The sequence below is a fragment of the Lampris incognitus genome, chromosome 1, assembly GCF_029633865.1.
Source record: "Lampris incognitus isolate fLamInc1 chromosome 1, fLamInc1.hap2, whole genome shotgun sequence".
In the NCBI taxonomy this organism is placed as follows: Eukaryota; Metazoa; Chordata; class Actinopteri; order Lampriformes; family Lampridae; genus Lampris; species Lampris incognitus.
The window spans coordinates 101,004,805-101,032,395 of record NC_079211.1 but is presented as its reverse complement, the minus strand read 5'-3'; the positions used below and the strand labels follow the sequence as shown (position 1 = coordinate 101,032,395).

General features: G+C 44.1%; 2 protein-coding genes across 2 annotated transcripts in view; one reads left to right on the top strand and one right to left on the bottom strand.

Annotated features, from left to right (window-relative positions):
- zgc:63587 (uncharacterized protein LOC393431 homolog) overlaps window positions 1–23,358 on the bottom strand; it is a 28,542-nt gene extending 5,184 nt beyond the window's left edge. Inside the window, exons 1-7 of the mRNA XM_056283921.1 lie at window positions 22,781–23,358; window positions 17,866–17,917; window positions 14,958–15,057; window positions 14,712–14,798; window positions 13,994–14,117; window positions 12,063–12,197; window positions 11,752–11,869 (exon numbers count right to left, since the gene is read on the bottom strand). Coding sequence (XP_056139896.1) covers window positions 11,752–11,869; window positions 12,063–12,197; window positions 13,994–14,117; window positions 14,712–14,798; window positions 14,958–15,057; window positions 17,866–17,886 — 585 coding nt within the window. The 5' untranslated portion in view covers window positions 17,887–17,917; window positions 22,781–23,358. The remainder of the gene's footprint in view (window positions 1–11,751; window positions 11,870–12,062; window positions 12,198–13,993; window positions 14,118–14,711; window positions 14,799–14,957; window positions 15,058–17,865; window positions 17,918–22,780) is intronic.
- A 365-nt stretch (window positions 23,359–23,723) lies between these two features.
- cldn5a (claudin 5a) lies at window positions 23,724–24,795 on the top strand. Its single transcript, XM_056283934.1, has one exon. The coding sequence runs from the start codon at window positions 23,961–23,963 to the stop codon at window positions 24,606–24,608; it is 648 nt and encodes a 215-aa protein (XP_056139909.1). The 5' UTR covers window positions 23,724–23,960; the 3' UTR covers window positions 24,609–24,795.
- Window positions 24,796–27,591: the final 2,796 nt, after the last annotated feature.

The window sequence follows — 27,591 nt, the reverse complement described above, 5'->3', positions numbered from 1 at the left end:
TCCTAAAAAGCTGCATATTTAAGTATCAAAGAAGGTCGAATCAGTTCATCTGGATATGTTTACTAACAGATAAATGCGAGACAAATGTTTACCTGTCAATAAACGTTGTATCCAGATGAACTGATTCAATCTTCTTTGATTTTCTTACCTGGATTACTGAGCATGCATAAAGACATATTTAAGTAAAAATGGGGAATAACGGTTCCCTTTGATACAGTGTGCCTAAAAAGCCAACAGAATTGTGTACGAGCTTACATAAGAAGATGAAAGAGCGAGGAAGATCAAAAAGTGAAAGAAGACACATGGGAGCGAGCTAGTGTTATTGCAGCCACAGAGGTAATTAAACTGCCCCATGGAGGAGAGTGAAAGGGGGTGAAACAGAAAGGCTAGCAAGGTAAAAAAATAATAACTCTGTGTGTGTGTGTGTGTGTGTGTGTGTATGCACTAGCTAATGTTTAAGCATCTAACCAACTTACAAGTAAAGTTTTCACCCCTCCACCAGTGAAGAAACAACAAACAAAGGAGCCTACTTTTCTAATGGCATCTAGGGAAGAGATGTGAGTATTTATTATTCTAAACATCAAAGCTGCATTTTTCTTTTGTTTTAGCAGTGGCTGAATTTTAAATTCACAATGTAGTCTCTTATGTAATGCAGCCAAAAAATGTTAAGTGTTGTTTTCCTGACTTTTTGGGGACTTTGATGTCCCTTATAAAAGGACAGTGGTGAGTCAGCCAGGAGCCTGGGAAGTGAGCGCAGGTTTTCCTATAGAGCGGACTACTGTTTGAGGCCTTGTTATGGCTGCTGCTTGTTTTCTCAGTGAGCGCTGAGCACAGTGTGTGTGAGATAGTGTGTGCGGGGGAGAGTCGGGTATTGTTGCGCAGCAGATCTAAAAACAAACAGACTTTGCAGGACTCAGAGGAGAGCGTGACATAGGTCCAGCTTGCCCCCACCACCGCCTCGTGCACACACACACACACACACACACACACACACACACACACACACACACACACACACACGCACACACAATTTACAGATCCATCTAACATGGGGACTGGATAAACATCGCTTTGGTGGAGCTGAACAGAGAATTTTGGGAAGCACTGCACATAGCGGGAAAATAAACATATCCAACACAATGGCAGGAAAAAACGTGACAAACAACAATCCCTGCAACGCGAATGGAGAAAAATTTGGGAATGGTCTGGAAAAAAAAAGAAAGAAAAGAACGTGTGGCAGAAATGTCTGTGAAAGCAGAAAAACTAAAAAGCACACTAAGCAACCAAGTCCACAATTTGGCTGAAGGACAAAACTCTTTCCAGTACAAGATGTTTTTCAGAGGAAATCCATCATAAAATATCTAGAAACAACATTTGATCACAGCAACAATATTAGCCCTTTGTCTGCCATCATGTTTCCAGACCTCGCTGTGCCAAAATGTACAAATAGTTATTTACCGGGATTTTACTGTACCGTAACATGTGTTTGCCACGGACTGACACCTATAATCAAGACCTCTTAGGGACGATCAGGTGTGGAAAAAAATTGCCTATGGTAAATCCCTGTTGTCACATGCTGCTTTAGTGTAAATAAATGCAGGCCCTAATCCCCAATGCCACACTACTCTGGCTTTCTCATTCTTGTAGTTGTGTATTTTCGTTGGCATGAAGATGTTGGCAGTGGGAGCCATTTTGATTTTATGACCATCCTGTTGGACTATAATACCAGCCTCCCAACTCTCTTGGAGCTGTTATGGTTGGCCGTCTGGTCTATTCAGTGCTATCACGGCCAGAGACAAACAATGCCACAACGGGTTCTGCATCACTATTAATTAGAAAAGGAAACTTGAGATTTACTTGGCTGTCTCCTGGCATACGTGATCAAATATGAGGCGCTGCTTGTGTGAGAGAATATTTATTCTCTCGTGTTTAGCAGCGTTGATAGGCGTAACGCTTCAGGCTGAACGTTGCCCATGTTAAGGCTGGTTAATAAGACAGCGGCTGAATCACTCCAAACACTTTCTCAGTGGGTGAAAATGTGCGTAAGCAGTGAATCCCATTCCAGATATAGCAGCCAGCCATGTAGCCATCCCAAATATGATATAGACTACCTGCATGTCTATACATAGATGTAATTGCACAGGGAAAAGCCGTGGGAGACATTAACTCAGCAGTTTTTGGTAAATTACATGGTACATCTGAGCAAAACCTCCAACCACAATGAAGCAGGGGACAAAACCCATCATTACAAGGATCAACTGTTTTATCCCACGAACCTCCCTATGGAATAATATTTTCAAGGGTTTAAGCTCACTCTCACAAACAGACCCGCAAAAACATCGGCACAACAAAAACACATACAAAACAATGAGAAATCCACCCTGGGAAGACAACTCTCTAAAGAAACCAAACAAGCCAACAGGGAATGAGTGAAGCACCAAAAAAAAAAGGCATTGCTTGCAAACAAGTATGAGACAAGCCACACACAACACAGGTAACCGCATCCAAGTGTGACCCGCATCCAACTAACTCTCAAATGCAAACGCTTTTATTTTTTTGCAGCAAAGCTGTCAAGTGACACAACCTCAACCTCATTGGTCTTCTCAGGCCTGGCATTGTGTATACCCGTTAAATCACATCTACGACAGCGAACAATACTTGGAAGCGGAAAATGTGTACCAGGGCACTCTTGGAGAATTGACAATGTAGGGGGGAAAAAATAAAAGTTGCCCAAAACAATACGATCAAATCATCTCCGAGTTCTTATTACTTACGATTGTGAGGAGCGAGGCATGGGAGCTGATGGACAGACAAGGCCACCAAAATTTAGCAAAACATCTTACGTAATCATTCACATGCCTGCTGACTATGTCAGACTGGCCTCTGGGGTGAAATAGTGCCGTGTTAATGACAGTTAATACTTCTGATTGGCTTTGCTGATTTCACACTCGCAATGTGATTACATAATCCACAACACGATAAGAAAACACCGATTCCTCATTAGATAATTTATGCAGATTATTTACCGTAATTATTTATTTTAAGATTATCCTCAAAGATTATTTAAACAGCAAATTAATAAACAATGACAAATCCAAAATTAACCAGCCACTGCTTCCAGACACAATTTGCTAACCACTGGAACAAATGCCTTTCTATTGCCAGGAAACACATTTTAGTCTAACCCTCTCTCTCCTCTCTGTAGAGGGTCTGCGGGGGTGAGGGAGTGGCAACAATACTTAATCTGAGGGGGGGCGAGAGGAATTAGACCTCAATACAAACCTACTCAGACATATGCATGATTGCACGCAAATACACACACAAACTGCTGCCTCAGTACACCGGGCAGAGTATGTCTGTGTAGGTGTAAGTCTGTGTGTCTATACGCAAGTGAATAAGCACTCATAGTAGTCTTAAGCATTTTTGTGCTTGTGTGTGTGATTGTGTTGTGTATGGGTAACTGGAAAATGTGAAGCTTTGTAGCTCCAGGAGGCAGAGGGATCACCAGAGAGGGAAAACCAGCCGGAGACTGAGGACACGGTGAATGTGTGTCTGGCACCAGTCTTTCAAGCCAACCAAATCTCTACAATGTAAAGCCCTGCAGCCGGTCAAGCCGCACTACACAAGTACACACACATTACATTAGACCCCGTTACATGCACACAACACATCTATACTGTGATGACCCAACAACCACTCACACACTAGGACAGGGAATACAATAACAGTCTGTTTAGAGGACTGAAGGCACTAACCTTACCTGTGTCCATGCGCGCGCACGCACGCACGCACGCACGCACGCACGCACGCACGCACGCACGCACACACAAGCATTCCAGATATATGCAGTCCAAGTCAAGGCTCAGACTGAGTAATGTATGGACAGTCTACATTAGACTGGACCTGACCAGAATAGCTGCATTTCTCTTACCACTCCATTCCTCTTACAACCACAGTAACCATGGTAACAAAGTCGGCATCATATGAATCAGGGCAACCGGCATACCCCCTCCCAATTTTCTGGCCCAAGCATTAGTACTGTTAATACCACCCACCTCTTGTTCTCTGATCAAAGAGCATAGAGAGGAACAATCCCACCATTCATGTAACAGTGTATTTAAATGAGATTTACAGGAAAAGGTGCGAGTTTAGGATTTTGACTACCGACGAGTTCCCGTGGCTTGCTCTGGTGAGCAAAATTTATTTCTAGGGGGAAAAAAATGTGATAACGATGAGTGTGCATCAGCCAAAAGTGACCTAAGAGTAACTCAACAATTAGCATGACACGGTTCGGAGCAGATGAACTCAGCCATGCGCCAAGAAGGGCCACGCATATGTAGGTTTTTTCAAAATTGGGGGGGGGGGCACCAAACCAGCTGATTTCAATTAGTCCCCTGTCTGGCTGAATGTGTGATAATTAGTGGTGTATTGTTGAATTGGAAGGAAAACCCACATACCCTCTCCATGGCACATGATGATCACAGGTCTGGAGACTAATCTGTTCAGACCGAGTGCCGCTGGTCTACAGCGACGAAATACACCTTTTTTATGCTGTATTGGGCCCGTTCCATGAGGGGAAATGTATATTTATTGCTTTAAAAGTGTGTCCGAGTGTGGTGCGTGCCCTGGCACAATGACTGCTGTAGGAGCAGAAAAATAAATACATCCGCATGTTTGAAACACTTGCAGGAAAAAGATGTGAAGGGCATAAATTGAACAGGGAGTCACATACACACACACACACACACACACACACACAAAGGGCATAGGAAGCAGAAGCAGTGAGGTAAGGATGAGGTAATCAAATTAACATTCAGCCTTTACACTTGGTTTAGTCAGACTTTGTGCAGCAACACAGTACAGGCCTAAAAAAACCCAAACAAAAACAAACAAAAACACAGAGCAGACTCCATCTGATGGAAACTAGGGGTTACTGACACACAAGCAATCATAAATCATTTATTCGATGGCCAAAGCTCACCTGACCATTTCCCTTTTTAATGCCACAAGCCCAACCAACAAAAGCTTATCCGTCTTGTCGACATTGTCTCGCTCTCTGTGATTGCTATTCAAGAAAACTTGATGACAATACTGGCAATACTGACAATACTCCAACCAGGCCAGCGCTGATCTTAATGTCTCCCAGCGGGGCCGTAGAGCCGGTTCACACAGCAGGAGCACAGCAGGAGAGCGCCTGGGGGAGACAACAGTCAGCGAGACAATGAAGGGAAAACTGTGACAGCGCCACAGCCAGGGTGAAATACAACAGCTGAGGGGACAAACAGCCTTTCCTCTGGTGGGGAGGGATCCATATGGGGGGGGGGGTGTAAGATGACGTGAGGAGAGCGACAGATGGGGGGAGACGAGGAAGAGCAGAGAGAGGAGAGGAGGTAGGGACAGGAGAGGGAAATGAGGGAGGCAAGAGAAGTGGGGAGAAAACAAGGGAGGGGAAGAGACGTGGGGGAGGTCAAGGTGGGAGGAGAGGAGCCGAGAGGAGGAATGGAAGACTGAACAATTGTCCTTTCCCCTTCAGCCTTATGCAAGAACAGAGGAGGAACTGAGTTCTCTAGCCCTCTATGACCCCGGTGCTTAGGAATAAAAAACAAAACAAAAACCTACCGGCAGGGTCACACGTTGAATTAAACACAGCACAAGTGAAAGCCAGTGGCTGCACCACAATCGGTTTGCCTTTTACAAACAGTTCTCACAGTTTCTGGGGATTTCCCTGAAGTGTAGTCTGCTAGGTAAACAGTAAATCCCTGTAACTAAAACAACTATAAAGGTGCCTCCTGCTTGACAGCAATGATAAGTGCTGCCCTCTGCAGAGGACTTAGTATTGAGGGTCACTAACTGATACAGACTAAGCCAACTGTTGTCTGCTTTGGGTCACAGGATGATTTACGGAGCATAAAAACCTCACTTCCAAAATAATATCACACTAAAATCTTTGGTGGAAATTTCTTTTTAGACATGAAGCACCTCATGAACCTGGCTTCTAATTCATTCACTCACAAACCGACATTCAGTCTCTCATTTAGCTGCACCATCTGCGTAGATTCGGGGGGGGGGGGGGGGCTCAAGTAAGTGCCTCTAAAACTACGTGTAAGATTTTGCATTTCTTTTTAAGTAACAAAATGTTTTTTTCTGCACCCCCACCACTGTTTTCTGTTATATAGCCTCTCCCTCCTATTTTATCACTTGGTATTGCCCATGCGGTTTAATTCACGGTAGGATTTCACAGAAACGCCATTGACAGCAATGCAAGTAAGACGTGCTTAATCGCCTTTAATGTGTTCAAACAAATCAACCTTTTGACAAATTTTTAAGTGTTTCCAATGTGTCAGCTGGCTTTTTTGGGTTGTCGGTTAGCTAAAAAGATGATTCCAATAAGCTAGCTTTAGTGTTGTTGAACTACTGAAAAGGTATCTATTTTACAACGTCAATGTTAAGCATCCAATCAGGATTTTATAGTATGTAACAATAGCTTCTGAATTGAAAATGCGCAGTCAATACTGCTCCTAACCTCATTGACAAACTTAAGACAATGATCCCATATCGAGCCGTTCACAACAAAGTTGCACAGCAGTTATGTTTTACATCTATGACACTGTTTGTACCCTTGTTTCCTTGGGAAAGACCCAATCTTAAACTTCTCTCGGGTCATGAGTCAGATGAAACCATCAAAAAAGGTGGCTGAAACTACTCATGAAGACTTCCCTCTCTTTTGAACGGTCACCAGGAGTCCAGTCTAAACCAGTCTTGTACTCGCAAAAGAAGTTTGCGACTAAAGCCCTACACAGGATATGACCAGCAAGGTCCCAGACTGAGTGGATAAACTCCTCAATATACCCTGCTCAGGGTAAGTTATGAGTTACAGCACACTGTGGCCCCAGCAAAGGAAATTGGCATTGGAGAGGATGGAATTAAGAAAAGGAGACAAAGGGGCAGAGGAAAAAGGTAAGCAGGAGAGGGACGTAACGCTACGAGAGGAAGGGGGAGGGATGAAATGGGGAGAGTGGGCGAGAAGGATGCAGAACTAAGGGGATGAGGGCTAAAAGAGGGGTCGACCAGGGAAAGGAGAGGTTTGGTTGTCCAAAACCCTGTATTGCGCAGGGCAACAAGCAAGCGTCATGTCAGTGGAATAGTCTTGACACATTGCAGGAAACCTATATTGTTCTCTACAAGCTGTTTCTCCCCCAATAATAATACAAGAAAAGGGCTGAGCTGAGCCTGAGGAAAGGGGGTCCCATTTACTGAGAGACAAATGGTTCAAATGGTGAGAAAGTGCTTGGCAAAAAGCAAATAAACTAATAAATATCAGGGTAGAAACAGTGAGGATCATCAATCATTCTCATGCAGCAAGATTTCTGGCAGGTTCTTGGCTGCGGTCTCTTTGACCTCAATAGAGGGACTGGTGCCCAGTTCAATTGTACTGTGAGCCAGGACTCGGGCACGTATTCCTAAGAGTCACTACATTTAATCTGATCTAATGAACAAATATCCTGTAGGATACAATTGTTCTCCAGAGAGACACTTTAAGAATTGAATCGAGCATTTGCAGTAGGACAAAGCTTACCATTTAAAATCTTGTCAGACCACAGACCACCCTACCACTCCATCTCGAAAAGCTCGGGACAGGCAGGACCCAAACATTCTTCTGATAATCAGACAGTATGGCCTACGTTCATTATATAAACTATGTTCAAAAGATAAAAGCTGTGTATCTCCCCACAAACTGACCAAATAGGAGATGTTAGGAATAATATGCCCTCCTTAGGGACAGTGTGGTGCCAGGTCTAAATGTAGAGCTGATAGGCTGAATTAATCTCTTCTATTTCCTGCCAATAATGACTTGTCCAGGAACTCTATGATTAGACAGTGCTTTGCTAAATTAAACTATCTTTTTTTAGCGTGTGGTGGGCCTGCACAAGCTCTTGTGCAATGGCGTTTGTTGACCCGCATGCACATTATTCTGCGTTTCAGAACGTACTCATTATTTTTGCCACTGGCCAATGTGTGTCTGTGTGTTAATGTCTGTCTGTTTTGCTTGACCCTAATTGCTTGTTAGTGTAGAGTGGGGAAATGTCTGTTGAGGGGACACTTAGTGGAGCATGTGAGCCAAGCCTATGGACAGATAGTGTTTTGGACAGTTAAACAAGAAAAACGAAAGATCAGTGAGATACAGTGAAAACCCAACGCCTGTCCCTGTTTCACCCCTTTCTATCCTGTAACCGCTGGCTACATTTTTTTGCACAATGCCAACAGAAAACTAGAAAAAGTCCATTAAAACTCCGAAAATGTAAGAGCTACAATACAAAGTTAATCAAAACAGACGAACAGTGTGTTTCAACAGATTGATGCGGAAGTCAACAAACTCGGGGTTTTCTATAGTTTGGGGTGGTGGTCACTTGTAGCAGGAAATGTGGTTTTGTTAATCTGAAGGGCCACTGGAACACTCAGAAGGCTCTAGGAAGGTCACAACAGGAAAAAACGACAAGCGTACATTTCAGCTGAGAAGTTCCTTAAGGACAACAATGAAGAATTTCACCTCCGATGCCGGCGTGACTAATGCAGCAATGTACATAACGGAACAACTACTGAGGCATAATACTGTCACACTGTATTAAATGTTTAAAGAAAATTACTATGATTTTACTTATTATATAGATACGTTGTAGGGATAGCGCACCATTCACAGCCATAATGCTGATCAGTCCTATGCATCTCTGAAACGCTGCCAAAACTGTACGGAAAAGTGTGAACGGCAGACGGTCTGTGAATTTGAAAACTTTCTTGGTGGTTTCCTGATAAGCTGCATTGCATACAGAAATTACAATGCTACACACAGCTGTATAAGAAAATGAAAATAAAAACAACTTTGTACAGCTGTATGTAGCATTGTTTTCTTGTTTTTAATGCAGCGCATCAGTGAAGCAGGATGCAAGTTTTCCCATTCACAGATTGTCTGCCAGTGATGTCACCGGGGGACACAGTTTCGGCAGAGTTTCAGGGACATACAGAGGACTGCTTAATATTATGGCTGCTAATGTTATCCCCAAGACAATGTTGAATTGTGGTAGACTCCCTTTAAGTTCTTTTGCCTATCTCGAACCAATGGGTCTTCAGAAATGCAGTGAAGAGAGATTGTGTGTGTCCTGGCTGCCCAGCTGTGACCCTGTCTCTACCAGGAAGCTGCATCAGCGCTTTCATATGAGCTGGCTGTGTGAGCCTTCAAGAAAACAGGCTTGCTGTCCTCCACTGGAGCCCAGCTAATAGGACTGAGCTGAGCCAAGTCCCAGCCGGGCAAACCCACCACCGTCTCTGCAGCCTGAATGCGAGGCAGGTGGGGGGTCGAATACTGAGCAAACAGGACAGGTGGAGAAAGGCTGAGATCTCATTAAGAGAGAGGCAGCAGGGGAGAGAGGTGAGCGGGTCGAGGGGAGAAAAAGTAAAAATGCAATAAAAGCCAATAACTCGGCTTCACGGTTTTAGACCTTAAAGTCAAGAGGGGCAGTCTGCTGGGATTACTGCGAAATTGCTCAACATTGCTTTCCAAAGACTAAAAAGAGTCAAATGTTTTCACTTGTTACTACTAATTCTACCATACTAGAAGAATACTGAGTCATCCTTTACCAAACGAAACAAAACCTAGAATTATTCCAGCCCAAGAATTATTACAACGAGAAGGAAAACTTTATCAAAAATGATATATTCTGTGACCAAATTATAAAATCTAGGCCTAAAAAAATGAAGATAAAAAGTAAAAATGTGGCTTCACATTTTGCAATGACATCTTTCCTGTGACACGGTTATGTTTTGAATGTGATGATCCTCACCAAGGAGAACGAATTGAAAAGCTTTTCATCCTCCTACACTTCTATTTTCTGCACTATTTGTAATACATAATATGATGTAGCAATGTTTGAAAAGCCTTTTTAGCTACTGGAGAAAACATAAGAAGGAGATGACAACTGAGATGATGTCTAAAGGGCAGGCAGAGACAGATTCTCACCACAAATGAAGCATGATTGTGTTCACATAAACCTCACACATGTACAACTTACATGAACACGATCATACACACACACACACACACACACACACACACACACACACACACACACACACACACACACACCGACTTCCTCTAGCTGATCAGAGCTTGTTCCGGCTAGTGCTACCTGCTATCTGCAGGGACAGTATCTGTACTTGCTCACAAAAATACTCAAGTTTCAACGCTACATCCTGACTGTGAGTCACACGCAAAAACAAAACGAAAGACACGATAACCCAGAGATTTAAATCACTCTCACTAGAGCCATTGTTTGTTAAAATGGAGCGGCAAGATGTATCACAGAAGCCGGAACGCCTTTTTCTCACCAGCGCGGCAAAGGTTATCATCCCAATACATCTGTCCCGCTGGGGGTGTTTGTGTACGTGTGTATGTGTTATAATCCCACCACTGTGTGTCTTCCCATCCTGAGGCATCAGGAAGTCGTGGAGCGTGCAGGCCGTCAGACACCTGGGTGGGTTCCAGTAGCATGTATCTGGGACAGGGTGAGGGCATTTGAAATATGCTCGCTTTACACAATATGCACTGCTATCTTCCTACTTGTGTCGCTTCCTCTCTTTAATCTAGCCTCCCTGAGCCTCTGAACAATCTGGCTGCATCATAAAAAAGAAAAAAAAAAGAAAAAAAAAATCACACAAAAAGTAGGCTATACACTTCACACTAGGAAGCAGATGTGTACACTCTCACACAACAACTGGATGTCCGACTTGCTTTGCCGCCTGTAGGGAGACACTTTGCCAGGTTGGGGGAGGGGGAAGCCAGTTTCGCTATTATTAGGGTATTATTCTTTATCAGCTTTCTAATGGCTTAACCATATGTGCACAGTGGGACAAAAACAAACACATCACAGCCCTCCATTGCCCCTCAAATATTGGCAGCAAGTGCTTGGACTTTCCAAATGCGATTTCATCAACTCTGAAGCACTACCTGGTGAATCTGCAAGAAAGACCTTATGACCCTTCCCTGATGCGGTATTCCCTAACAGGAGGTAACTTCAGAGACATTGTTTGCCTGGGTGTTGCAAGAATGTGCAAGTGTGTCAGGGGGGGTTTCCTAGTTTTCAAGAGTTTCTAAGAGTGAGGACAATTTCGCCAGTCCTCACTTCATCAAGGGTCTATTTCTAGAAAAGGACTTGGGTTTAGTGTTAAGGTTAGAGTGAATATCGGGTTAAGTTCAGCCATGTAATTCTGACAGGTCAGGGTTGGGGGGTAGGGAATGAATGTGGTCAATGATACTGTATGTCCTCACAAGTATAGAAAAACAAACATGCAAGTGCGTGTGTGTGTGTGTGTGTGTGTGTGTGTGTGTGTGTGCTTTAGTTTAGCTATCCTTGTGTGGACCAAATGTCCACACAAGGATCGCAAAACCTGACAGCACGTACACCTTGTGTGGACATTTCAGAGGTCCTCACAAAGAAAAGGGTCTATTTAGGGTTAGGACTTGGTTTTAGGGTTACGGTTAGAATTAGGGTTAGGTTAAGGTTAGGGTAAGGGTTAGGGTTAGGCATGTAGTTTGCGTGGTTAAGGTTAGGGTTAAGGGCTAGGAAATGAATATAGTCAATGAGGGGTCCACACAAGGATAGTGAAACACGACTGTGTGTGTGTGTGTGTGTGTGTGTGTGTGTGTGTGTGTGTGTGTGTGTGTGTGTGTGTGTGTGTGTGTGTGTGTGTTCAACCCACTCTTCTCTTAAGGCGATCCCTCTCTCTCAGTGTCAGTGTGTCGGCCTTGGCTATGACAGGGACGATGTTGACCTTACTGTGAATGGCCTTCATAAACTCCACATCCAATGGCTTTAGACTGGAGAAGAAGAGATAAGGAGCAAGAGAGAGGAACAGACCAATAATGATAGAGAAAGAAAGACAATGAAGAGGAAAACAAGATTGTTGAGAGAAATTGAGGGGGAGATACAAATTGGGAGTGAACATCTCAGATAATGTATATGAAATTAAAATATAGCTCAAACGTTGTTGTGTAATATGTGCTGGTTTACCCATGACCAAAGGGGGATATGAAGTAGAAGCAGCAGTGCACCCTGTTGTCCACAATATGTCTTCGGTTCAGTCCGCTCTCATCGTGAAGGTAGCGCTCAAATTGATTGTCGATGTACTGAATGATGGTCTTAAAGCTGGGTTCGAACACAGACAACGATTAACCCCTCGACCCACATATAAGACTCATAGACATTGTCACGTTTTATAACAGTAACATAATCACCAGATTAGGTGAGTAATTTGTACCCCCCAGTGAGGAAAATACCATCCCATCATTACAGGAGGATTATGGCCTCACGTAATCAACATGGAAGACAAGGGGACAAGGAAATTAAATGTATTTACATTTTGGGATGGTGCCAATATACTCTAGGGACTCTTAAACTTGTTCTGAGTCACTAGGAAAAGTTGCAGACTAATGTGAACTGGCAAGGCACCCAGTGTCACCCTTAATGGAAAACCAAAATACTGCTAACAACGGCCTAAAGATACTCCAACCTCTGACAAAACCGTGTTTATTTCACTAAATATTGCTTATCAGTGAGTAATTCCATGATGATGGCCAGTGTATTTACTGCATGTTGTCTTAACAAAGAGATGCAATCTCATCTTCTCACCCTAGGGTCATTACTGATAACTGACTTAACCCAGTTATTTAGATGCTACACTGTAGTATACTGGGGGAATAATCGGCATTTCTTTAGTGAGTCTCATAGATGATCCAGTTCACTAATTGTGTTTTGCTATAAATGACAAATAAAGCAACAAGCTATTTTCAAACTTCGAATATCAAATGCCAGATGAGGCAAGTTAACGTGAGCGTTTGAACGGAGATCACAGACATGTATGAAAGAGAGAAAGCAAAAGTAAATATGTACAAATTTATCTGTTTCTCTTTCATTCCCCCACCCTCACTAGTTGCCTAGGGGAGTATGACGGCCCGGAGGTATAAACGCAGCCATTTCAGGACAATAAACAGGAAATGGATGTGGCACAGGGAGAGGCAGAGAATGGAGGGGGAGGCTATGTCTACACAACTGGCATAATGATGCCACACATGTTAAACACACACATGCACGGACACACATGCACGCACACACGAACACACACACGCATACAGAGTAGAAGGGAAATCTACACATAGGGAATGCTGCGGGAGGACAGGTTGAAAATGGGGAGAGTTTTGGAAGAAACCTGAGAGAAGGGAATAGGAGAAGATGGGAGGAAAAGAGGATTAAAAAGGAAGACAGTACTCTGTAGAGGAAATACTTTCCACACTAGAGGAGCGCACACAGTAGAGTGCAAATCGCTGTCAGGCAGACATAGTAATTCTCCTTCTCCAGTGTCCGCACTTGGCGACAAAACACCCCTTTTTTGCCTACCGGAAGAAGGGAAATGCACGCACACACGTACAGGAAAAACCAGTGTCTTTCCTGCCATTACAACACATCTGCGCAGTGCCCAAGTCAATTGAATGGGAAATATGGAGGAAAAGAAAAGTTATCACCTAAACCATGAGGTTCTTCATCATAGTTATGACTGCACAAAAAAAAATTTAGGCTGATAGGTCCAGTAGTATGCGAGATTAGCAGCAGACACACACACGCGCACTCGCAAATCTATACTTGTGGGGCCCCCTCATTTACTACATTCATTTCCTAGCCCTGAACCCTAACCTTAACCACGCAAACTACATACCTAACCCTAACCCTTACCCTAACCTCAACCTAACCTTAATTTCAACCTTAACCCTAAAACCAAGTCCTAATCCTAAAATAGACCCTTTTACTTGTGGGGCCCTATAAAATGGCCCCACAAGGTAGGTGGTTTCTCTATCCTAATAGGGACATTTGGTCCCCATTAGGATAGTTAAATATGGTGTGTACGCACGCACGCACGCACGCACGCACGCACGCACGCACACACGCACCAGTCCTGGCTGTTTATGGCATCTCCGTATCCAGGGGTGTCGACCACAGTAAGGCGAAGCTTCACTCCTCTCTCCTCAATCTCCACAGTAGACGCCTCAATCTGCACTGTCCTCTCAATCTTCTCTGGAGAGTTTGAAGAGAGAGAGAGAGAGCGGGGGGGGGGGCAGACAGAGAGCGAGAGAGGCGGGGGAAGACAGACAGATGGGGGGAGAGAGAGAGCGAGAGAGAGACTGACTCAGGGAGATGCAGCAGGTGTTTAACAACTTTCAGCATTAAAACCATAGTGCTATGATGACTGGACAGTTGTTGTTTTAATGTACATCCTGACACATGCAATGTGTTCAGTCACAACAACATTATAATGAACGTTTGTAACACAACCAGACATATTCCCCATGCAAGTTTCAGGCATGTGGGGTGGGGGAGATATATATATATATATATATATATATATATATATATATATATATATATATATACACACACACACACACACACACACACACACACACCATAGCAGGACTGGGACATTTGTTTTCAAGATATAATCTAAGTTATAAGGGTCATAAGGAGGGGAGACTAATACAAAAGACATTCCTGACATTCCTGTTCAAATAATGCTCTGCTGGAGACATTGTAACAGACATTTCTCTGTTATTACAGTGTGTAAGTGTGTACTTGCACTTTTTGTTTGTGTGTGTGTGTGTGTGTGTTTACCTGCAGCACCAGGGATGTAGCGTTCAGGATAGAGGTCGGTGAGAAACAGGCTGTTAATCAGTGTAGATTTGCCCAAGCCCGATTCCCCTGATGGCCACAGACATAAAAACAATACAGCTCTTTTCTAGGCAGAACCCATATTTCTACTTATACTCTGATATGTGTCAAAAGATTAAAAAAAATAAGTCTGTCAAATAAAAATTCAGCCTATTTCAGATTGCCATTAAAAACAAACTCTTCACTCACCAACAACCATGAGGGTGAACTCAAAGCCTTTCTTCACTGACTTGCGGTGCACTTGGTTTGGGAGGTTGGCAAAGCCTACATATCCTGCTGCCTCCGGGAACTGTAAAATGCAACAACAAAAAAAGAAAAAAATACTTATTTACAGTTTATGGAGACACGGCATACACCATCCAAAAAAACTCCCTGCCCCAACAGTACGACTCAGTCTTGAGGATGTAATCAATTTTTATAATTTAAATATAATTTACATTAATAATATATACAAACCCCAATTCCAATGAAGTTGGGACGTTGTGTAAAACGTAAATAAAAACAGAATATAATGATTTGCAAATCCTTTTCGACCTATATTCAATTGAATACACTACAAAGACAAGATATTTAATATTCAAACTGATAAACTTTATTGTTTTTTTGCAAATATTCACTCATTTTGAATTTGATGCCTGCAACACGTTCCAAAAAAGCTGGGACAGGGGCATGTCTACCACTGTGTTACATCACCTTTCCTTTTAACAACACTCAATAAGTGTTTGGGAACTGAGGACACTAATTGTTGAAGCTTTGTAGGTGGAATTCTTTCCCATTCTTGCTTGATGTACGACTTCAGTTGCTCAACAGTCCGCGGTCTCCGTTGTCGTATTTTGCGCTTCATAATGCACCACACATTTTCAATGGGAGACAGGTCTGGACTGCAGGCAGGCCAGTCCAGTAACCGCACTCTTTTACTATGAAGCCACGCTGTTGTAACACGTGCAGAATGTGGCTTGGCATTGTCTTGCTGAAATAAGCAGGAGCGTCCCTGAAAAAGACGTCGCTTGGATGGCAGCATATGTTGCTCCAAAACCTGTCTGTACCTTTCAGCATTAATGGTGCCTTCACAGATGTGCAAGTTACCCATGATGCCATGGGCACTAACACACCCCCATACCATCACAGATGCTGGCTTTTGGACTTTGCGCTGATAACAATCTGGATGGTCCTTTTCCTCTTTAGCCCGGAGGACACGACGTCCATGATTTCCAAAAACAATTTGAAATGTGGACTCGTCAGACCACAGCACACTTTTCCACTTTGTGTCAGTCCATCTCAGATGAGCTCGGGCGCAGAGAAGCCGGCGGCGTTTCTGGGTGTTGCCGATATATGGCTTTCGCTTTGCATGGCAGAGTTTTAACTTGCACTTGTAGCTGTAGAAAGGAACTGTGTTAACTGACGATGGTTTTCCGAAGTGTTCCTGAGCCCACGTGGTAATATCCTTTACAGAATGATGTCGGTTTTTAATGCAGTGCCACCTGAGGGATCGAAGGTCACGGGCATTCAATGTTGGTTTTCGGCCTTGCCGCTTATGTGCAGAGATTTCTCCGGATTCTCTGAATCTTTTGATGATACGATAGACTGTAGATGATGAAATCCCTAAATTCCTTGCAATTGTATGTTGAGAAACGTTGTTCTTAAACTGTTGGACTATTTGCTCACGCAGTTGTTCACAAAGTGGTGAACCTCACCCCATCCTCGCTTGTGAACAACTGAGCCTTTCGGGGATGCTCCTTTTATACCCAATCATGACACTCCCCTGTTTCCAATTAACCTGTTCACCTGTGGAATGTTCCAAACAGGTGTTTTTTGAGCATTCCTCAACTTTCCCAGTCTTTTGTTGCCCCTGTCCCAGCTTTTTTGGAACGTGTTGCAGGCATCAAATTCAAAATGAGTGAATATTTGCAAAAAACAATAAAGTTTATCAGTTTGAACATTAAATATCTTGTCTTTACACAATGTCCCAACTTCATTGGAATTGGGGTTTGTAATATTTACTTTAATAATTTTAATATAATAATTTTATTTTTTTTATACATTGGATATATGTGTTTTGTAGGTTTCGTAGTTTGGATACATGTGTTCTTGTAGTTTGGATATGTGTTTTTGTCTTTGTGTTGCACTGCTGTGGGCTGGGGGAAATGATATTTCATTTCATTTCATGTGTGCAGGTGCATGGAGTGAAATGACAAATAAATATTCCTGATTCCTGAATAAAGTACTTGCATGGTATGAAATGACAAATAAATATTCCTGATTCCTGAATAAAGCACTTAAAGTCAATGAGAGAATAGCTAGAAAGTCACTTAATGTTGTCATTGTACAGTTGTTTGGTTACAATGAAATGTGTTCTCTGCATTTAACCCATCCTATTGTATAGGAGCAGTGGCCAGCGGCAGCACCCGGGGACCAACTCCAGTTCTTCTTTCCATTGCCTTGCTCAGGGGCCCAGACAGGAGTATTAACCCTAACATGCATGTCTTTTTGATGGTGGGAAGAAACCGGAGCACCTGGGGGAAACCCACGCAGACACAGGGAGAACGTGCAAACTCCACAAGGATCTGGGACGGTCTGGGGGGTTCGAACCCAGGACCTCCTTGCTGTAAGGCAACAGTGCTAACCACTGGGCTACCGTGCTGCCCAATACGATAAAAGATAATAGTTAAAACTTATGATACAAGAACAGTTACTGATTAGAAGATTTTAAGGGTTAGATGTTGTCACCTACTCACTAAAAATATTTCAGCAGATAATTCAGTCTCTCTCCCAACCAATCCCTTTCCAACATTTTTCATTTTTTTATCAACTGTACATGTAAGTGTGTTATGAGTAAGAGAGAGAAAGATTGATGGCGATGCATGAGATTAAGGAATTCCAGAGGGCAATAAAGCCAGCCATGAAGCACTAGCGTTTATACAGGATATCCTCTCTGGATGCCTGCGCGAGGGTGTATGTGATGAATAATGGTGCACACGTGAAATTACAAGTACCATGAGTATGTGCTAATCACCACTGCGTCATTAAGGGAAGTCTTGTATAACAGGTGGTAGTCTAAGAGGTACAGCAGGCTGAAAACTCGGCCTTCTTCTCTCACCTTCCCTTTTTCTCCAGACATGGCTGCTGCTGCTTTGGAATTGTTGACAACCCTGCCGGGAGAGAAAAAGAAAGGAAAAAAAATAAGACAAATAAGAGCAACTACAGGGCAAATATGCATGCCGATGTGTCTGAGCTTCAGATAAATTGTGTTTTGTGGCACTATAGGCCAGCAGCTAGCAGCTAAACGGCCCGTGGATACCAGAGGTACATTTTTAATTCATCAGGTTTGGTCATTTCTCACAAATAGGAACATCTACAATTACCATTACACCACCATCACCACCATTAACTGAAGTTTGCAGACTTTCTCCGAACACTTAGTTCAACTAATTGGATAGTGACAGAATAGTGTTGCCCACTCACATCCACTTAGCCTTCCCATCACAACCACTACCTACACAGACACCCATCCATCCATTATCCAACAGCTGCACCATTCCATTAACCGACCTTAACATGTTGGATGGAGCAGAGATTGAAATATTTGGGGGGGGGGGGTCAGGTTTGTCTTGTCTTGGTGAAGTGCCCTGTCCCTTGAAAGAGGCAGCAGAATGCCTGTGATGCTCTATGGCCCACAGCAGGTGACAAGGGTAATAAACCTCTTTGATAAATTGGACTAATCAGGAGAAACACAACTTTATCTGAGATACACTCGCCTTTGACAGGTGGCGTGTAATAAGCATAAGGAGCCAGGATGACCATGCTGCCAAAGGGAGGGATATACTCTCTTTACACAATACTAGTTTGAACAAAATAAAAAGATAAGAAAAAAAAAGAGCCGACCCTTAAGATTTTACTCCCTTTTGGAGCGTGGCAAAATGCCAGCGTGTCAAAGACAAACACAATTGTGGAATCTCGGGTACTGATTTAACACGGCTGAAAGTCCTCAACGGTGGATGCCAAAGGGCCCCTGAATCTACACCAGAGGGGGTGAAGATCTCTTATTCTGGCAGGGTGATTTCATCGACCCTACAGGAAGAACAATGGCTGTTTATCCCACCGGTTCCTGAAGCCTTTCCTATGTGGAGCGGAGCAGCTGAGGGAGGAGGAAGAACACGTGCCTCGCCACTGACCACCGCCAGTACTGACCATATGTGGGACAAAATGGAGAGACGCCGATAGGCTAGGGTGAACGGGTCACAAGTTGGGGGGGGTGCAAAAAGATATCTCCGTCAAACCCAGTGGGAGGTATTGAAGGCTCATTGGCAACTTTGGAGAATTTTTTTTTTCCCCAAGTACACACACCCACAGACACACACACAAACATGTTATTCCTGGACAGGCTCTGTGGGAACCAGCATTAGTCAGGCAGCAGATTAATTAAACCGTTCCATTATCGCTGTGGTAATAACACAAAGACAACACTACAGGTCAGACAGGCAGGAGGCACGGTTCAATAATACCCACTCAATAATGGCTGCTTAATCGGCCAGGCTTAACACACATACATATACACACGCGTGCGCGCGCACACACACACACACACACACACACACACACACACACACACACACACACACACACAAAGCTATCAACTGGTCAGGCCTGTGGGAGATTAAACAGTTTGGGCCAAAAGGGAAAAATGCCACCTTAGTGAAGCCAAAGTCTTGGCATGTGAATCATATACAGTTGATTTATTAGCTGGAGTGAAGCGTATGAAGGGGCAGCAACGCCCGTGGAACTATTCACCTTCTTGACAGGCAATGTCAAAGGTCCACACACCCGCTCTCTGCAGACTAACAAGTTATTGGAAACACTGACACAATTTCACACTGTTCTGCTTTAGTGAACCCGGCAGAGGAGGAAAAAAAACCCTACAATAATGGTAATTTACTGGCATCTGATCTGAGCAACAGGGACCCCGTGGCTATTCAGTTAGCTGAACATAATAAAGAGATGTTTGGCACAGACACACACACGGGCACACACAAACACATACACACTCATACACACAACGACACAGACACACACAAGGGGGGGGGCCTCAAAGCATGTATATAATAAAGTAAGCCTTTTGGGGGCCAGATGTAGTGGTGGCGGGTAGCAATAATGAAGGTATAATGCTGGTATGCAGGCCTTGGATTTATAAGGACTAATCTGGACACTGAGGGGAAAAAAAAGAAAGTCACAATAGGCGGAATAAGAGGGCCTTTCAACCCACAAGGAAACCAGCAGGCTTGTTCATAACATACAGAGTTTAAAGCACAGGATGGACCTTTTATGATGATGGGGACAGGATGAGAAATGACCAAAAAAACCCACATGGGACTCCAGTGGCAAGAAAATGTTATAATAACAGTAGTGGTCACACAGTTACAGTACTGTCGGATGAAAGACGCATGACCTCATCATCGGTCTATGCACCCTTAACGTAGTAAAGCTGAGGAAAGAAAGTGCTAGTGGAGAGATGTGCATTTGCAGTTGAAATCACCACTGATTATTTGGCTGGATCATGTGATCGTGATCATAAATCAAGGTTTTCAGCTATAAATGACATCACAAAATTAATTTACTTTGCATCGATGTCTAGACAACTTACAAAATACAATGGGTATTCCTAAGAAACCAAAAAAAGCAAATTATTACAATACCCAATTAAAAAAACATTATTGTAATATTTTGCTGTTGTCAATGGTAAACATTAAAATTTAAAGACAAGTATTGTGTTTATTTGCAAAGCCCTACAATGTAGTCTACATTATAGTTATGTAATTCTTCATTCATAATATACTATAGCGAAGTATATTTTTGCAACCACATGCCACCCCAATGTTTATGTTGGGTTATATATTCATGATACTACAAACTAATACTTATGCAAAAACTCGTTTTTAAAAACTTGTATTTCATTCATAAGATTTTAAATTATAATAGAATTTTTATGTTGTCTTATTTTCCCATTAGCTCAATGATTGATTACTGCTTTATTAGTAATATTCCATTGATACTTGTGTTTTGCATTTCGTCATTTATTTTTCTAATCTTTTTTTTTTAGTTCTTTGCACAGAACTTTTAACAGTAACTCCCTGTAACTGTAACAAAACAAGTTCATCATTATCATAGTTCTTTCTGTGAAAGTGACAAACTAGAGGAAGGGAATTTCAAAGAGGGAAAAGGGGAATCAAAAGAAGGTTGTGTAAGAAATGTATTTTCTTTACTGCTGTATGAATCTGTGCGAGGGAATAATTTTGACTGGAAATCAGTAAGGTCGCCTTCACTTTTAATCTCTCTCATTATGCAAATTCCAGTCATTATGGATCCTCTTTTGATTTGCCATTCACACTAATCTACCAAAACTACAGAAAAAAATTTTTTCTTAGTTTTCTAGAGTCAGACAAATGTCTTTCCTCTCACTCCTGTAAGGCCAGAGGAAGATCAGAGGTCAGAAAGGGGTTAGGGACCTAGATCAGAGGCACAGAACATCTTTCAGTTACACAGGATGTTATCCTTCGAGTAGCCGCTGATTTGAGGTCTGATGTGTGGACTCTTCTGCCACAATAATCAAGGTTAATCCTCATTTTGGCATGGCCAAGTCAAATTTAAAGTCATTGGCAGCTGGTGTGTGATTACAGTAAAGGCTGCCATCAAGACCTAAACATTCCCCACTCATGACGGGAAGTGAAATGTGCATATTTTCACTGAGCCAAAAGATATGAGCCAAGATGGATGATAATTCTTCAATAGTGGCCCTCAGCCACATCTTAGCTAAGACGGACACACAATGAGAATGTATTATTGTTTCCCCTCTGTTATTGTTGCGTTGTCTAAACATGAAATCTATTTCATGCCGGCGTGCTCCAGTCAAAGGTCAAGGATTATTTATGACCCCCCCCCCCTTTTTCTCTCCAGTTGTACTTCTTAGCCAATTACCCCTCTTCCGAACCCTCCTGGTTGCTGCTCCACCCCTTCTGCCAGTCCGGGGAGGGCTGCAGTGCAGACTACCACATGCTTCCTCCGATACATGTGGAGTCGCCAGCCACTTCTTTTCACCTGACAGTGAGGAGTTTCGCCAGGGGGACATAGCACGTGGGAGGATCACGCTATTCCCCCCAGTTCCCCCTCCCTCCCGAACAGGCGCCCCGACCTACCAGAGGAGACGCTAGTGCAGTGACCAGGACACATACCCACACCCGGCTTCCCATCCGCAGACACAGCCAGTTGGGTCTGTAGGGACGCCTGACCAAGCTGGCGGTAACACGAGGGATTATTTATATATTGTCAAGGAATTACTTTACAGTTCAGGAGCTGTACGCTGCAAGAATTTCCATGAACTCAGTGGAAGTCTGCATATGTGCCGTTTGACCGTTTGTGGATATTTCATGGTGTCGTTTTTAGGCTACACAGCATAGTGTGGATTTTGCATTTGCAATTCAAGTCGGTGATCTGAAAGACAAAAACAAGTGATTTAATAAAATAAAAATACCTTTCCGTCTACTATTGAAATGTTGGTATAAATGGGGTTCTTTGTCCCTAGGGGTTGAAGTCATTTTTTAGGGATTAAAGATAAAGCTGCTTAAAGTTGTGACGACCATGACAGTCTGAATATGAGACAAACCTTTGTGTTTCAAGCAGTTGTCTACCACACCCAGTTTGTCAGACGCTGTAACTGGTTTCCTCAAACGTCAACTGAGAATGTCATTTCAAATCATTGGTGTATATGTGAAATAACTCATCCGTCATATACGGACACATCCTGTGTTCTTTCATTTCAGACAATAAATCAAAGCGAGTGATCCAACAGAATATGGCCGTGGAACGCTGCATTAGTGGCATGTCAAACTCCGCATTCAACAGTTGTTGCGGCGGGGTGGAGTTACACTACCGATAAATCATTCACTCCCTTTAAAACTGCCCTCTCGCTTATCGTTTAACTGTGAAACGTACAAGAGTTAACAACCTATCATTTGCCTTACCTGCGTGTAACTTTAGAAAAGTGTTAATCAACAGAAGCGTTGCGCCCCTCGTCTCTATCCCAGCCCAGGAAGAGCGATACCCGGAAACGGAGCCAACGATTCCGCTTTTTGTTGTCGAGGGGAAGAAGAAGAGTGCGACACCGCAGCCATTCCGGCTCCCCTCCCCGAACACAACCGCTGCCCCGTTTGATCCAACATGGCGTCCCACGGAAGGCGCTTCGGCGAGCGTTCGGTCCGGCGACTTTGTTCAAGTACTTTCGTACAAGATTGTTTCCGACGTGTATTTATTGATCTTCCCGCGCACTTCGTAGATATGCTGGAAATCCGTTTTTGTAATCCCCCCCAAAATAACGTTTCGCAAATGGCCAATTATATCATTGCCATGCATAAAAGTTGCAGAAGTAATTCTAAGTTGAATCTTGCAATACCCCTTGTGTTTTTCACCAACAAACCCAACACCACAAATGGTACTGCCATTCGATAAGGTAGGGAATAATCTTATAATTGTAGACACCACGTGTTGTATGTAAACCCACACATTTCCTTTTCTCGCACTTTGCTTGTTGGCAATGTGATTGGCAAGTGACACTGAGCCTGAGCCTTTACTACAGCTGCAAAAGTGTTTGAAAAATCATAAACAAGTGCCCCCCACCCCTTTCAATTACGCGCCTCACCAACCCACTGCATTTCACATACTCATTGGCTTCCCCCGTTCCCCCGTCTCCACTCTCTCTCTCTCTCCCACCCCCCCCCCCCACACACACACACACACACACACCCGCACACACAATGCGCTCTGGACCGTTTTACTCATTCTCCCATCTTCCCCGCATTTTCATTGGTGACTTAAAGATGCGGTCAAATCTGATTGGACTAAAGTTTTTTTTCCTCTAGGTCCCACACCCCACCCCTCAGATATCCGTGCTATGTAGTAGTACCGTGATTCCAGTTGTTTTCACAACCAGTCAGTTACAAAGAGCCCCAGAGCTGCAAGCCCCCGTAGATAACGCCGGACTGGATGCAGCAGGTGATGAGCAACTCACAGCCTTGACGCTCCTTGACGCACCGAGGCTCTCAAAAGAAGCGCGGGATACCAACAGCAGTGACACACTTTGCTCTTCTCTTAGAGATCAGGAGGCAATTCTCAAAGTTCAGAACAAGCATATAACGTGGGGGGAAAATGGTGTCGGCCGGAGTGGAAATCCTGGGAATGTCCATGTGCATAATTGGCTCTCTGCTGGTGATGGTTGCGTGCGGGCTGCCCATGTGGAAGGTGACGGCGTTCATCGAGGCCAACATCGTGGTGGCCCAGACCCTCTGGGACGGCCTGTGGATGTCGTGCGTGGTGCAGAGCACGGGTCAGATGCAGTGCAAGGTCCACGACTCCGTCCTCGCCCTCAGCCAAGACCTGCAAGCGGCGCGCGCGCTCACCATCATCTCCTCGGTGATGGGAGTAATGGCACTGATGGTGGTCATCGCAGGGGCGCAGTGCACCAACTGCATCCGCACCGAGTACGTGAAAACCCGAGTGGTGAACGCCGGAGGGGTCATCTACATCATCAGCGGTCTTTTCGTGCTGATCCCTCTCTGCTGGATCGCCAACAACATCATCTCGGACTTCTACAACCCGCAGGTGCCTGCCTCGCAGAAGAGGGAGATGGGAGCGGCGCTGTACATCGGCTGGGCGGCCACGGCGCTCCTGTTGATAGGGGGGGTGCTCCTCTGTTGCTCATGTCCTGCAAACGGGAATTCGGGATACTCGGTCAAATACGCGCCAACCAAACGAGCCACGCAGAACGGAGACTACGACAAACGGAACTACGTGTAGTGGCAGGGCGCGTTCAAAAGCCTTTTTGGAGGAAAAAAATGAGAGAGAGAGAGAGAGAGAGAGAGAGAGAGAGAGAGAGAGAGAGAGAGAGAGAGCGAGAGAGAGACAGAGAGAGAGAGAGAGAGAGAGAGAGAGAGAGAGAAGGAAAAAGATAAAAACTTTTTTTTTTTGCTGAAAATTTTTTTTTTGCACCTATACAGTTTTGTAAAGTTGAACTTTGAAATCAGTGGGGGCACCTCTGGATAACTCCTGGACCATACATCCACCCATCTATTTTTTTTTTGTATCGACAGACAATAAACTGTTTTCGGAGATGAGAAGACTATCAGCAAGCTACGAGAGGTAGCAGCCCATGACAAAAGGAGTATCTTTGTTAGGTACCTGCTTTTACAGTCGTTTTTCTTTTTTCTATATGCGCTCGAAATTGTTAGTGTTTGTAAATTGTTTACCTTTGTAACTTCAAATGTGTGTGTGTGTGTGTGTGGGGGGGGTGTTGATAGAGAATCTCTTGCCCATCGAATATTTCCGCTCTTTTTGTTTTTAATGTTCATGTGCAATTTCGAGCACATACTTGTACAATAAGTGAGAATGATTGCACTCCCGAAACCTTCAAAGACCCCAGCGGTCGAGTGGACGTGTGCAGGCTACAGGACTGCTGCGTCTTTTTAACCAGCGTTGCAATGAGAAAACGCATTTTGCAGCCAAAATGAGACTCAGGCAGCCCCCTTTGTGTTGTACGTTAGGGTGAGAAGCGCGTCTGGTGGGCCTGCGCTCATTTGTGCTGGGAGTGTCACCACCACACCCCTCGTTTGGCCGCGCTTGGGGCACCTGCAGAGCGTTTCAGCAGCGCTGCGCCGGACCCAGCTCTCCTCTCCCCCCCCTCCCCTCCCCTCCCCTCCTATCTGTTGAGCTGTAGGAGTGAACGTTGCTTCCTGTTGCTCTTTGTTGATGTCTGATGTAACTATTCATTATTCATGTATGTGAAGATGCAATACGTGCTATTCTCTCTTTATATCAAGATTAAACCCCGAATATATCGTCTCAAACCTCACTCACGTGTGTTATTAAAAACGAAACTGACTCAGCCAGCTCGATGAAAACGCCTCTGCTCCGTCGACGTGCGAGAGCACGTTTTAAAACGGCTCCGCAGCGACGTTACAATACATGCATGTATAGCCTGGCGGAGAACCTGCATTGTACGGTTGTATGTAAGGCATGCGGTTCCCACCGCACATCCACAAACCCCCACGGCGGGAGAAAAGTATTTTGGTTAGCCATTGAAATCCAGATGACAATGCCCATTCAGCGAGAGTGGGACTCCGCTATTCGCCTTACAATACCCTCTACCACCCCCCCACCCCCCCCACCACACCCTCACAGCCCCGCCCCACACACAGACACTCCATTCGCAGTCACTGAAAGGCGTTTTAAATGAGACCTATAGAGAATTTGCTGGAATCGTCCTCTTCCCGCAAGTCACTCCTTTCAGCCGCTGTCACCCAGCCTCATCTCCCGCCATCCGAGGGTGCTGTAAGAGACCCCGCGCGACAAAAGACGCCATCAATCGGAACCGATTGATTTATACGTGGCGCCTTCCAAAATGAAAACGGGATAATAGAATAAAGCTCGTGTTTTACTTGTCACCAGAAAAGGAAGTGTATTAGAAGAAGAAGAAGAAGAAGAAGAAGAAGAAGAAGAAGAAGAAGAAGAGGAAGAAGAAGACGAAGACGAAGAAGAAGAAAAGAAGAAGCAGGGATTGTAAATCGCATGCTATTTCAGATGCTATAAGTAAGGGTTTAGTCATTCAGAAAGCTTAGGCTGAATTTCCAAAGCCTTCTCATACTTTTGCCTTCCAACTTAAGAGTCTTAGTGGGTCATATGCTGACTTAAAAGCTGAGAATATGGCCGTGCAGAAAGATCACATACAGTCGGGGGCTGTGTGGCGGCTCACTGCTCCCCGGGTATGCTGCTAAAAGTACTACCACATTTTTTAAGGCGACAATAGACTCAAGTGTTTAACTACGTATTACTCTTAATAAACAATAATGTGGGCACACAGTATCAGCCACAATCGGGTGATTTCTTACAAATCCAACAACGCCCCACTATTTATTCATGGATTGTACATTTTAGACCATACAGACAAGTCTGTTTTGTTTTTTTGATGCACAGTATCCCATGTAAACTTTCAAAATTACAGGTCTGTGTGGTGCTTTTGCACAGAGGGACCCTCTGAATGGTCTGCTGTGGCCTGTCTCAGTAAGCTGTTATGTGGGATTGTTAGTTCCACTCTTCTGATCACCACACAGAGGGTGACGAACCGCAGGGTGTGAGGGTCTTAGTATGTGCAAGGGGTTAAGTGCATGTGTGCGTGCGTGCGTGCGTGCATGGGTAAGTGTGTGTGTGTGTGTGTGTGTGTGTGTAGAGGGTTGGGGGTGCACCTTTAAAAAGACCCTCATTCCAAAGAGAAGCGAGGCAAACAGGGCCCGCGACGTCACTCAATGGGCCCTCACCATGGTAACCAGCCAAAACCTGCAGTTGCCTGGCTACGGGCCCCTATAATGTGGTGGTATGGATGAGACTAATAAAAGGCCTGGTCTGTAGACATTCCAGTGAGCATGGGTACACGCACACACGCACGCACGCACGCACGCACACACACACACACACACACACACACACACACACACAAAGACACACACACAGCAGACTAGAAAATAAAGGGGGTGGGGGGGTTTACTTAAGGCCTGTGATTTGGCATCGGTCAAAAAAGAAGGAGGTGTGGTGTGATGGCAGAAACGAAATTGTGTCAATATGTACTCCACCTGTTGTGCCATTAGTGTTGTACACTGCAAACAATGCAGATCATACAAAGCTGATACAAAGCAAAGTTATAAATGGAAATGAGAAATAATCACAAATGTTGTGTTTCTTATTTGTCATGTTCCAAGAAAAAATAAACAAAACATACAGTGCTTTAGCA

Coding starts and splice junctions, on each gene's coding strand:
- cldn5a (XM_056283934.1), top strand. CDS start 23,961: ATGGTGTCGGCCGGAGTGGAAATCCTGGGAATGTCCATGTGCATAATT.